Source organism: Epinephelus fuscoguttatus, linkage group LG11 (assembly GCF_011397635.1).
Source record: "Epinephelus fuscoguttatus linkage group LG11, E.fuscoguttatus.final_Chr_v1".
NCBI lineage: Eukaryota > Metazoa > Chordata > Actinopteri > Perciformes > Serranidae > Epinephelus > Epinephelus fuscoguttatus.
Window position 1 is genome coordinate 11,974,446 of NC_064762.1, and position 14,097 is coordinate 11,988,542.

Consider the following 14,097-nt stretch of genomic DNA (forward strand, 5'->3'; position numbering starts at 1 on the left):
AAGCCAAAACCTGAACAAAAATCAATAAATAGAAACAAATGACAACAACAAGGTCTAAGTCAGTTTCTTGGACCTTGATGCCATCTCTATTTTCTGAGGGAATATTTTACTTTCCTTATCTTGAACTGTCTTAACTGTCTCACACTTTGACCAATAAGATCCCAAATAAAGAGAAAATTTAATTGAAATAATAGTAGAAATATGAGAAATCACACTTTTACTTGTAACTTTTTAATTGTTGACAAAAACAAGGAAATACAATAAAATTACCAAATAAAAACGTATCAAGTTTGTTCCAGCCAAACAGAAGTAGAACAGAAGTGTGACATTGATATGTTCATGATGCATATTAATAAAAGTTTTAGGTGATATTTGACCTTGTTAAAAAATCAGCTTGAGGAAAATGTAGGCAACAAATGACATTTTTTGTGATAAATAATCTTCTTAAAATCCCTCTCTCTTACTTAGATAAACATTTTAAAATCTAATGCAGGGTTTAACTGTTTTTGAGAATAGCATGACCTCATTGCTCAAACCAGAGTGAACATGGTTCTCCTTGCAATGCGCTGTATAACCACATGATGGCGCTGAGCAGCAGCTGCTGTGAGTCCAGTTTAATGAGCAGCAGAGGAGAAACTCAATTTGCAAGTACAGCTGCAGTGCCTCTTATCCTCAGTCCCAGCTGTTATTGCAGTCGCACACGTGCACGCATGCTCAAACATACACACTCCTTTTGTCGTCCCGCTCAGGACAAAGCAACACAGCTGAGCTAAAGAAAGTCACTTCTCTCTGTGTCGTCCTCAAGTGACCTCTAACTGTACATGTACTGTTGTCCGTCTGCTGTGAGGGAATGATTGAGGATGACAGGCCAGAGGTGCAGCAGCAGATTTAGTAACAGTTTGTCAGGGTGTTCGTGGTAGCGCCGCAGGACGCCATGAAACTTTTAAACGTGTGAGCAACTCGGGGGTGGAATCCTGGGATGATTTGTGGTCTTGTTTTCTTCTTCTACCTCAAAATTGTTAAATTAAACATGATTCTGCACAGTGTGCTGGACAGTGGAGGCTCCCAGACAATAGGTTTGAATATGATGTATTTTCTGTCTTAAAGTTCCCAACATTAACCAAAAAAAGTGTTTTTCTCTTTGTCACTTTGTTTGGATGTTTGACCTTCAGTGTGCGGAATAATGTATGTGAAGAGTTTAACATGAGAAGACCGGTATCACATTCGTCTTGTTGTCTGCGCTCACCTTAAATTGGAGTTTAGGACGTGTTTGTACGACCAGGATTTGTGACATCACAAATTGTCTGGGAGCCAATTGAAATTAATAAATATTTGCATTTCCATAGATTCTTTTCAGTTAGGGAAAAGGAGTAGATGTATTAGAGTAGAGTATTTTTTTTATAATAATAATTATACTAAGAATAATAATACTTTCAATTCAATAAAAATACATATTGAAAAATCATCACAATAAATAAAATAAATAAATTCTGACAAATGTTTTTTAAAGCAGGGTATTTTCATGATAATAATAATAAATTCAATAATAATAAATGTTGAAAAATCATCACAACTAATAAAATAAATAAATAAATTCAGACAAAGGTGGTTGTTTTTTAAAGCAGAGTATTTTGTATTTTGTTTTTCTACCACCCATATATTGCAGGTTATGTTGGACTGATATCTGAGGCTGGCCGGGGCCTCTCAACGTTTCTTTTAAACTAACGACTTTAAACATTTTATGGGGGTCCTGGATAAAAACTGGCCGCAGATAATAAATACAATTATTCTGTTTTGTAAAATATTTTTGTTTAAAGCTCAATCAAGAAAAAAATTGAATTTAAGTTTTCTGAAAAATACAGCGCAGTGTCAGTTTCTATTGGGAAAAAAGTATCACTACAAACCATTGCAAAGTAGCACAACATAACATAAAATGGGAATAAAGTTTGCTTTATTGAAAAGTTGGACTATATAGAATTAATTACACTATACCTGTCATATAAATGTAATTAATTTATTAGTTTTTTCTAGTACTAATAACATACTGTTTCACATCTAAAACCGGCAAAATTCAAAGCTTTCAGTTCAGTAAAATTATTCACTTAATAAATAGATAAATAAAGAAATGTTAAAAAAAAAAAAAAAAAAAAAAAAAAAAAGGAGGATAGAAAATAAATCTAAAATAGAACTTAATCATTTGAATTACTGGTTTGATCCTATTAACTTTTATATGGCTTTTCTTTTATCGACTTTTGTTTTGTTTGTTTGTTTCCTTGTTTTTTTTTTGTTTGTTTGCTTGTTTTGTTTTCTTTTGTGAAACCATATTGTCATATCATGTTGTAATCTGTGCTTTGTGTATTACCATTTCCCTGTCATAAAGACAATTAAAAAAATGTAATTAAATTGAATAAAAATAATATTAAACTTCACTTCTATTGCGCTTGTTTGTTTGTTTTACATAGTGTGTCACAATACAATTGGAAAAACAAAAATTAAAAAAATATAATAAACAGAAAATGCCATAAAAGACACACCAGAATTTAATGAAGCACATCAAAAATTTGAAGATGAAAAAAATGTATGTCTTAAACATATCTGAAGAGGACCTTTACGAGTGAAATATTTGATATGCAGTAACTTTGTAGAAAAACCCCAATTGAGACAGAAGCTAGTGGAACATGTAAAGGAGTTTGAAATCATCAGGTTTAATATGCAGTTCATTTTGCAATTTATATTTTATTTCAGCTTTATGACAACATTCTCAGACTCCTGATCCAGTGGCAGGGTGTTCACTCTGGTAGCAACAATGTCCTTTAAGAAAACTTCAAAAGTCCATTAGAAATAAACTTTTTAAGATGACAGACAAAAGCTATTAATCAAAACAAAACACACTTCTCATAATCGTTGCATCATTTTCTTGTTAATCACCTCAAGAGTTTGGACTAAACGTGGACATTTCAGGACCTTTATGTTGTGATGAAAGTCAGCAGTGTTAGCTGACCGTTAAGACGCATTTCCTGCAATAAAACAAGGACAACTTAATGTCTGAAACCAACGCTGCCACATAATAATTCCACCAAAACAAGGCGATTATTTAACACTTTCCTTGAAGCTGCAGCCATCACTCCAAAGTCCCAGACATCACCACTCTGGATAAGAGGGGGGCCTCACATTAACTAACTGCTCATTTGATTTATTTTTACAGAAGAGCTCTCCTCAGTCTAATACCCTAATCAGCATTCATACCTTGCCGTGATGATTCGGGACAATGCTTTTTTATTGAGGAAGTGATCTCACCCTTGAGTGCCAGAATCAGCCTTTTTTTACAGCCCATCTCCTCAGGGCCTCATCCATCACCAAGGTGTCTGGGCGACACGGCCGCTAGACACATACTAACTCATTTAAGGAGAGGGACATACGGGGATGTATCACTCAAGATCACTAACTCACTTACTGACGGCTGATGTGGTGAAACATCTCCAGCCTGTTCCAAATCCCTCGGTACACTATGTGAGTTTTAACCACAGGAAAATAAGGAGATTATTTAGCTTCTGCTGACAGATGACGGGGGATGAAAGACAAATGGGTTCCCTTGGATTGGGATTTGCCCGACCATCTTTCTTCTTCAGGTGTTGCTGGCTTTGTCTCGTCTCCTTGTATATACAAACAAGATCACATGCTTCATGTTACAGAACCAGTCATGACTGATTGCCACTGAACACTGCACGTCTCTATAGCTGATACTTCCTTTATCGATCGTGAACTCAATCAAAAAGTATGTAATCCTACAGAATATCTGCTGGTTCAATCACCAGTCTCACATAGGCAGAGCGCTGCTCATCATCCCAGTCATTTCCAATTACAATTTCAAAATGAGTAGCATCAAACATGGCTGCTGGAAACAAGCATTAGCAATTGTGTATTGGAGGAATTCCCTCAAGGAGAAATTTTTAACAACTGAAAATCTTAACTAACCATTGTAATGGATTTATTAGAAGAAAACAAAACAATCCTACATAAGGGGTCGTCAGTGTTTTAATAACAGAGTGCCAAATTTAGGAAACAGGATAAAAACAGCACTGACTTCTTCAATGACATTTTTTTATGGCAATTTATATTGGACTTCTTCATGACATATGATACTATCATTTTATTACTTTTTCAGACACACAATGAGATGACTTTGCTATGACTTTTAACAGCTCTTAATAGCACTACACTATGAATCTTATTTTTTTGACTTTGGAATGACATAGTATGATTTTTGTTGATGACATACTATCACTTCTTTTAAGTGCATGGCATAATGACCCTCTCTGTCAAACATACTATACTATGACTATTTTTCATGACTTTGGACGACATACTATACTATGACATTTTTTCATGATTTTGGTCAACATACTATACTGTTACTAGTTTTTCATGGTTTTTGACGGCATACTATACTATGACTATTTTTCATGACTTTGGACGGCACACTATATACTATGACGTTTTTTCATGACTTTGGACGGCATACTATACTATGACTATTTTTCATGATTTTGGATGACATGCTATACTATGACTATTTTTCATGACTTTGGACGACACACTATACTATGACTATTTTTCATGACTTTGGACGACATACTATACTATGACTATTTTTCATGATTTTGGACGACACACTATACTATGACTATTTTTCATGACTTTGGACGACATACTATACTCTGACTATTTTTCATGATTTTGGACGACATACTATACTATGACTATTTTTCATGATTTTGGACGACATACTATACTATGACTATTTTTCATGACTTTGGACAGCATACTATACTACGACTATTTTTCATGATTTTGGATGACATACTATACTATGACTATTTTTCATGACTTTGGACGACATACTATACTATGACTATTTTTCATGATTTTGGATGACATACTATACTATGACTATTTTTCATGACTTTCGACGGCACACTATATACTATGACGTTTTTTCATGACTTTGGACGGCATACTATACTATGACTATTTTTCATGATTTTGGACGACATACTATTCTATGACTATTTTTCATGATTTTGGACGACATACTGTACTATAAAGTTTTCTCATGATTTTTGACGGCATTACTATGCTATGACTATTTTTCATGATTTTGGTCAACATACTATACTGTTACTAGTTTTTCATAGTTTTTGATGACATACTATACTATGACTATTTTTCATGATTTTGGACGACATACTGTACTATGACTATTTTTCATGATTTTGGTCAACATACTATACCGTTACTAGTTTTTCATGGTTTTTGATGACATACTATACTATGACCATTCTTAATGATTTTGGACGACATACTATACTATGAAATTCTTTCATGATTTTTGACAACATACAGTATTTGTATGTTTTTTTATGATTTTGGATGAACTACTATACTATGACTTATTTAAATGAGTTTTAATGTCATACTATGCTGTGATTTTTTTTCATGATTTCTGGACGATGTGCTATACTTTGGCATTTTTTAATCATACTATGCTGTTTTTTTGACACATTTTTTGATATTCTGTGACTTCTTTTAACATATTTTTCGACATGCTATACTCTAACATTTTTCTACATACTATACTCGGATTTTAATAATGCTTTCATATGATATTTTTTGCATCATACTATATTATGATTTTTTTTAACGTACTCTTCTATAATATTTATAACTGTTTTTTTGACATGCTCTCCTATGACTTCTTAAATTATACTATGTTATGAATAAACACTATCACCCTTTTACTAAAGCTATATGTTTATAGTGAGTTTCATTTTCTCAGGATGATTGTATGATGAGAAGATGAGTCAACTTCCTCTGCTTCCATCAGCCTCAACAGGCATCTGATGACCAGCGCTCCCCGGAGCCACTGCTGGACTTCATTACATTATAGCTGTTAATTATAAATCTCCATCCAACTGAGTTCAGATGGCCTAAATGTGCCATAACGGGCCTCATTTGAAAATGACAGTCCATTGTCAGGCTGTGCAGAATAGACTGCACCCACGTCCTCGCTCTTAATAAATTTATTTCAGAGCCTTTCTTCTTTTTATCGAGAAAGATGACACTCAGATGATATGAGCTTTGCATTAAGGGGATCATCTTTATTGCCCAAGAATCCACCTGAGAATGAAATAGCACGGCACAGCTCATCCAAACAATGCTTATTTGCATCTTAAAACATCTCTGTTGGCGTAAGACATGACGTATATACAGCAAAACGTACAGTACATACATTTAAACCGGCATATTGCTGCCGTCATCTTGTCACAAAAATATGCACATTATAGCGTCACAGTACCTTGAGTAAAATAAGGAGCAAGACTTTTATTCATTGTACTGAGATTCCTTCTGATTTCATCCCTTCATTTAACGTGTGCAAAAAAAAAAAGACAAATTTTTAGGTATAACTACTCTTCACACAAAACACACTAACAGATAAACAGAGCGCCATCACCCGTTTCCCCAAACTTTATGGCTAAAAGAAAAAGTAGTGCACAAATTTCATCCTACACATAGACTTCTACCATTGAAAGGACATCAAATGCCTCCCTAATCCAGATTATACAGTATGGCAGCCATTTTACATAGTTAAAGTTATATCTACGGGTCTACAACAACTCTACAACATTATGATTTTCAAGTCCAATTATAATCATGTTGCCTTGAATTTTCACGATATGGTTTACATAGGTATCAGTGCTGTAGCAGAGAAGCTAGTAAAAAATTATCTTACAATGATATCGTTTAAAAATCTTTTTAAAAAATTATTATCCACTGTAATTGCTTTAACCTACTCTTCATTAATGCCACATTAGTAAATAAAAAACAGCAAACGAACAGAGCCACTTTTAAATAAATATCACTTTGCTGTCGTACATTTGTATTAATGTATCATTAAGTACTCTTTCCCTGAAATGTTCTACTAAAATCAGGCCAGTTATAGATTTATGAGATGCTGACCACTTAATAGCGTCCCTTTAATTACTTATATATGGATGTAGTGTAGATAGATACTTTTGCGATACACAACACAGCAGGGATGCAGGTTTATGTGAATGACTTACAGGCCACATTATATTACTGTGGACATATGCTGGTATTAATAGTACGAGTCTTTACTCTTTGGCAAGACTTACCTCTTAGGACACATTTACCTTTTCTATACAAAAAAGGACGAACAAAATCAAATCATCAAAAGGCTCCCTAAATGCACTAGATTGCAGATTAACAGGCTTCAAGATGGATCAAAAATAATCCATGAGGATCTTCAAGTATCAGGTGGTCTTTGACAAAAGAAGCTCTACATTTGGCATGTTACTGTTAATATGTCTAGAAGGCGATTTCTTCTGCGTTTATGCTGTTTGTCCATCTGCCTTCGACCTTTGGAAGCAGGTCAACACACTTAAATTAGTGTCACGAAAAGCAAAGATGACAATGTCCTCATCGTCGAGAAGACGCTCAATGCAAATTAAACTGCTCCGTTCAAACTGTCATTTAGAGTAGGAAGGGTGTTGCTCTAAAATGTTCCACTGCTTGCCTCTAGAACACGCTCCCCGGCGACTGCAGATTCAAAACCTTATTGTCAAAGCTGAAATGGACAAATACATGGTGTCAAACCCCACCATTACCCGTTATCCTTCACTTCCTGTCCTCCTGACCGCCTCCGTTGGGGGTCAGGACGAACCTGATGGCTGTCTGTGTTGGGGTCAAGCTTTGGCCTCCAGCAGTTCAAGGAACAGTTTGTGCATGGGCACGCGGCCGTCCTGTTTGATGCTGCAGAAGTGCTGGACAGCACGAGCAGCCGTCTGACGGAGGAGAGGGAGGGTCATGATCAGTTTGCCGGCCCGACGAGGGTCCTCTGGGTGGTGGGTGGCCTCGTAGTCCTGTAGGGCCCCGTGAAGGACATCCTGGAGTCTCTGAACGGCCTCTGAGTCCTCGATTTGCATTGAGTCTGTAAGGAGAGATGGAATTGAGGAGTTGAGATATGTCAAGAATTTAAATATGTAAAACCTTATTTTTACAAAGTCATAGCAGAATTTCAAAACACCTGATTGTAGATTTTAATTTAAAGGAATACTTCACCCAAAAAATGCTCATTTGTTATCAATTATTTGATCTGTGTTACGTTGAATTTGTGAAAAAACGTTGTTTATTCTCACATGCCTACACGGTGAACGAAGAATCCAAAAACAGAGAAAATTTTTGATGACTTTGCAATTGATCATGTAGTTGTAGAGATATTTCAGTTTGGACAAATCTGTGGACCAACCTACTGCCTGGTCTTACCATCCACAGAGCCACATGCTGTACTGGCTAAATATTGTGCAGGCACAAAGCTAAAGAGCCTAATCTCTGTAGCAACTGACCTGAGTTAGCGAGCGCGATAGCCTTGAGAACCACAAACTCCTCCTTTTCCAGCCCCATGGCTTTATACTTCTTCACCAGCTGCAGGATGGCATTGTTGAGGTCGAGCAGCCCGGCCAGCTTCGACTGCTCCTCGTCCATGATGTAGTCCTCAGCGTACACCAGCTTGTCCTCCAGGGCCAGTGAGCGGAACACCACCCGCAGGATCAAAATCTCCATCCAGCCGCTCTGCAGCAGACTCATCTGGTCAGCCAGAGAGAGGGAGGGGAAGCCTGGGGAGAAAAGAGGGACATCATGGACCAGTTATTTGGGGTGCAGAAGAGAGATCTTAAAGGGACACTCCACATTGGGATGCATTTTATGAAAAAAGGTCTATTTACGCATCAGCTGTATGATATAATCGGCCTCTGTGAAGGGAGCTTTATAAAACCTGAGAAAAAAAATCACTGATGATGTCATCAGGGTCATTTTGGAATGGGCGCTAGACAACAATCATATCACAGAAATCTGCTTTATAAATTGAGGTATCGTGTTTAAATGGGTGAACATTTAATGGTAAGAAAAGGTCTGTTATGTTCTGGAAATTAAGGGATCCAGCATTTTTGAAGACTGATCTAATTCCATAGCCCCCTTGCCCCTACCACTTTGCCCTTATCTCTCCTTTTTATGCATCATGTCTGATTCTTATTGGGATAGAAGTGTAGGGCGAAGTGTTGGGGCTGCATGATCCTCTAAATGAAGGCTTTTCAGAGGCGCACTTCAAAATGAGTTGATTTTCTTCGTTAATAAAGATTTTAAATTATATTATCTTAAGTTTAATGTCATTTCAAAGTAATACGGTCATTTTCTTTAGAACAAGCAGAACAACAACAAAAAAAAACGATGTTAGTAGTATGCCGAAGTCTCGTTAGCTCACTAGCTAGCTAGCTAACTTTACATTGTTAACACTGAGGCAGTCCAACAAATTTTATTGTTTTTAGATTTAAAATTTCAATGGGAAAAAACATGATAGGGACCATACAAAAAATAATACAGTGTTGTCCTTTTATGTCTCTTTTATTTCTGTATGTAGCCTAATCGTTTATTTTGTATTAGCACCTGGATTTGCATTTTTGAGGGCATATAGCCTATGATAGATGGCACTGTTTCTTTTTAAATTTAATGTGAGTTCTTTGAACACAAGTGTAGTTCCAAGGTGGCAATCTGAATCATTTGTAAGGGCCCTCCCCCAATCCCACAGACCCCAGTGCAACCCCACAGCCCACATTGTCTATATTTACGCCCCTGGTGTAGGCTGGAAGGGTACATGGGGACAGGGGTCGCTTAAATTAGCATGTTGCTAACAGTAGCCAACAGAGCACCGCTAGTTGCCTGGTATTGAAGCAGTTTTCTTATCTGATGACTTGTTTGATTGACTGATAGCATTCAATTTAGGTTGTGAGCAAATCCTGAGCGTCCTGATAACGGCAAATACATGCCTGTAGCCCACACAGAAGAAATCACTGCAGCAGAAGACAAAGAAATCAACGACTACCGATGACATATATAGATATCAACCAATACCTCTTGTAACATCATTCTGAGGGGCAGAGGGGTAAAAATAAGAAACGGGATTGGGCTGAAAGTCATAATGATTCAGCATCTGCTGCACAAATTATTCTTTTAATCTGTCGTCATTTCATAAAGTTCCCAGACTTTATGAAATGGCAGTAGTAAATTGTTGAAGTACCCCTTTCAGTAATTTGGTTAAATTATGTCTTATATTGTATCCAAATTCCCCACTACTTCTGTTTAAATCAGTGATTTCCAGCAGTTTCCAGCATTAATATTAATATCTATTCAGTATGGTAATATCAGTGATACAGAATTCCTGCAGCAGAATGATCGGCTCATAAGAAGGCCACGTTGCAAAGGGCATAACAAAGGACAGAGGGAGTGAATAGATGGTGAATTTAATTACACTCTGTGGGACACACCCACTTTGATTGACAATTACACCCCACAGGAGCGTGATTAAACTTGCTCACGTCCCCCACATAAACCCGCATACACACGCTCACACACACGTTTACTGTAATTAAACAGATGATTTTACAGAGCGAGGGGAGGAGGGGGAGGCGTTTGTGTTTTTGACACCATCGGGTGATTGTTATCAGGATCCACTGCTCTTTACAATCACCACGGGTATGTGAGTGGCGCCCGTTTCCCCACTATCGCTCCCTGATTGATTGGAAACGCTGTCTGTGCACAATTTCATTGGTCGATAGGGATCAGTATTCTGGCACTGGACCATCGATCAGGGACAGAGACCTGTGTGAGTGTGTGTTTGGGCGTGTGTGATGAAATCTGAGGCAATATATTGATAGATTTTAAGGACAAATACAAGTTAAACCTCCAATAAAGGGCGTTTTGTAAAGTGGTGAGGCAGAGGGCACTGAGGGCAGGAAGGAGTGCTGACATTTGGGGAGAATCCTCTTGCCAGTGTTCGTTGTATCATATCAACAGCAACAACACATAGCCAGTCACACCACAGTCGTCTTTAACACACACATTTGACAGCCAACTTGCAGCACGGACTCAAAAAGGCCAAAAGCAAAGAGGGCAGTTGGTCTTTAGCCAGCTCATCTGCCAGTCTGGCCCTCAGACTTCAGCCCACATCACCGTCAATCTGCCTGATAAGAGCGGACGCAGAGGAGGGGGAGCAGCCAGGACAGTAGCCCCATCACACTCACCTCCCCCTGGGCAGAGAACTCAGATGGCCCAGGCTACTTTGCCCAAGACCCTGCTTCTCCCAGCGATGGGGGCCGTGTGGCCTGCCACTCATCCAGAGCTGATGTGACATGGCCATTACGCTGCTAGGAGGGGGCAGTCTTTTTTTTAATATCCAGTCTCTGTGTGTTTGTCTTTTATATCTATCTTTCTTTCTTTGTCTCCCGTCAGCCATCGTCGTCTCTTTTACCTCCTCAACCTGTCCCGTCCATGATGCTACTGCCCCATCGTTTCATTTCCTCTTGTCTCGTGATCTCTGTCATTTCACCTCAAGTCACTATTTCTTCTTCTTCTTTTTCGGTCTCTGCCTCTGTGTTTCAGTTTTTTCTCTCTGTCGTTATCTATTAAACTGCAAAAGCAAAAATTCCCACTCACTGGAGCAACAATGTTTTCAGGCAACAGTGTCATTTTGTTTGCCAAAAGGTCCAACCAATTATTCTAATGTTTGTAAGGCTCCAGCTAGCACTTTATTTTCAGTATATTCAGTACAGATAATTAATTAATTTACTATTATCATGATTGTTATTATTATTATTTATCAATAACTGTAATAAAATTTATCATGTAGGGATCTGATATTGTTCGTTTAATGGGTTGTCACTATTGATTTATAATGTGTATTTTTGTACTGGTTGTGTAATTTTTTGCACCTCTGACCAAATTAAATCCTTTTTTAAATAATAAAGTTAAATGTAATTATTTGTTTAACTTGATAGAGTCTTAGAAGTGAAAAAAAGCCTTTCAGACGTCATGTGAGCACAAAATAATTTATGTATTTCTTATTTTATTGTCCAGTAGGAAAGGTCACGTTTGCTGTGGCCAAGTCCGGCAAAGAAATAAATTTTAAAAAACATGTTAACCAGCTGGCCTGATTGTATTGTTGTTGTATTGTTTCCTCCTGTTTCCAGTCTCTGTGTTAAGCTAAGCTAAAGAGCTGCTGCTTCCAGCTTCATATTTATTGTACAGACGTGAGAGTGGTATTGATCTTCTCATCTAACTCTCGGTAATTAACTGACACTAATGAACACCAACAAACTGCCTGCTACTGATCAGGTCTTTCAAGGTCACCTGTTATGCCTCTCCTTATTTGGTGTCATATATATGTTACCATATCGGATGTTCATGTTAAATGTCACCAACATTTGAAATAATGAGATTAATGCATCTAAATGTTTTCTACTTTGGCCGCACCACGAGGTCAGATTGTGACAAATTCTAAATGGTGATCTGTAGGCACACTACGGCAAGAGTTTACATTACGTACACTGCTACATGTAGCTACATGCTAATGGCAGGAAAACGTGTAATCTTGCTCGCTGATGTGGTTGATTTCTCCTGGATTTCGGATTATATTCCGCTTGGAACCAACATGTTCTCACCCAACACAACAAAGCGAATTGATGTTTTTGTTTCTTCAACGACAAACGCACGTGGTTAGGTTTAGGAAAAAAGAACAGGGTTTAGCTTTCGAATCTTACAGGACACAAACAGCGCTCTCCCGGGTGAAAGTCAGTGTTTGTTGGACCCATCCACCAATGGCCCCACCCACCCTACTTGGTCTTTCGCTGCCTTAACTTTCATTCTTGGCCCGCTGTGTTTCCCCTGGCGGTACCAAGCGCCGTAAAGGAAAGGCTGACCAGCTCTGTAGCATGCCGACGTTAAGGGTCAGCTTTTTTCATAGTGTCTAACGCTGCAAGTCACTGCCCAAACGCCGGATTTGGATGACTTCGGAGTGAGACCAGGTAGTTGGAACATGTCCAGTTGGCAAATTTGAGAAATCCTAGGGTAGCTAATTAGAGGCAGAGTAAGGCAGGCCATTCCTTCGCTATCCTATGATCTGCAAATTCGAGTCTGGTTTGTGTTTAGCAGCTAGAAGTAGTAACTTTGTTACAGTTATTCACTGGCTGCCATAATGGAGATACAGAATATCTCAAAATGCTGACAAATCAGAGGAGACTGGGCTTTTCGGGAGGGGGTCTTAAAGGGACAGGCACTAAAATGGGGCATTTCAGAACGAATGTGAATACAGGTATTCCAGCACCGACAGTATGATGAAAATAAAGTATTTCTGAACATTAAAGCTTGTAAACATGTTCCAGTAGAGACCCAAAATACAAGTATGAATCTGAAAATGAAAACTATAGGTCCCCTTTAAAACTCCTCTCCTCTGTCTTAAACAGATGTGAATTGTTTCATGTAAGAAGCCTCTTTATTGGCCTCAACTCATCCGATCTAAGTGCACCTTTTGTTGCATTTTACTTGGTTTTTCGTGACATTTCATAACTTTAAGTAAAATTAGTTTGACAGCTGGATGAATGCACGGCTCCCTGTCTCTCCCTCCCCTCAGGTGGGTATCTGCTGTGTGTACGGGCATTCTCCCAGCCAAACACTCCACTGGCAAAGGGCTACAAATACACCCATCAGTCGTACTCCGTCTGTCTCGTGCGCTGACAGTAAAGAGCCGTCAACTGGAGAAAGGAGGCAGACAGCAACGGCCCGGGGGGTGAGAAGGAGGAGGAGGAGGAGGAGGAGGAGGAGGAGGAGGCGACGATGCTCTCCTTCCTTTTCTAACTGAACAATGGAAATGCTGATGAGGGACACCAAACACCAACACTGACTCAAATGGCAGCTTTATGTCCACTTTGTAGGAAGAAATACGGGGACAAATATAGTACACACACACACACACACGCACACACACCTGCTTTGTTTGTTTTGTAAGCATTTCAGAGATAGGACATCAAAAAAAAGCCCAGGTGTTTCCCTGGTGATGTTTTGGGTGTGGATAACCACGGCTGATAAAGCAGCAGGGCTTCAGTTAGAGGAAACAGACGATAAGAAAACAGCACCAAGGAGAAATCTAGACAGATGATAAAGCCTTTAGTGTGCTGGAGCCTGCAGGGTAAA

At 38.3% G+C, this 14,097-nt stretch overlaps 1 protein-coding gene across 4 annotated transcripts in view; it reads right to left on the bottom strand.

Moving 5' to 3' along the window:
• Nucleotides 1-6,118: 6,118 nt before the first annotated feature.
• Nucleotides 6,119-14,097, bottom strand: part of LOC125896851 (estrogen-related receptor gamma-like) — a 50,993-nt gene continuing 43,014 nt past the window's right edge. For all 4 annotated transcript variants that reach the window (XM_049589742.1, XM_049589741.1, XM_049589743.1 and 1 more), the window contains exons 7-8: nt 8,424-8,693; nt 6,119-8,008 (exon numbers count right to left, since the gene is read on the bottom strand). In XM_049589742.1, the coding sequence (XP_049445699.1) occupies nt 7,764-8,008; nt 8,424-8,693 (515 nt within the window). In that variant the 3' untranslated portion in view covers nt 6,119-7,763. The remainder of the gene's footprint in view (nt 8,009-8,423; nt 8,694-14,097) is intronic.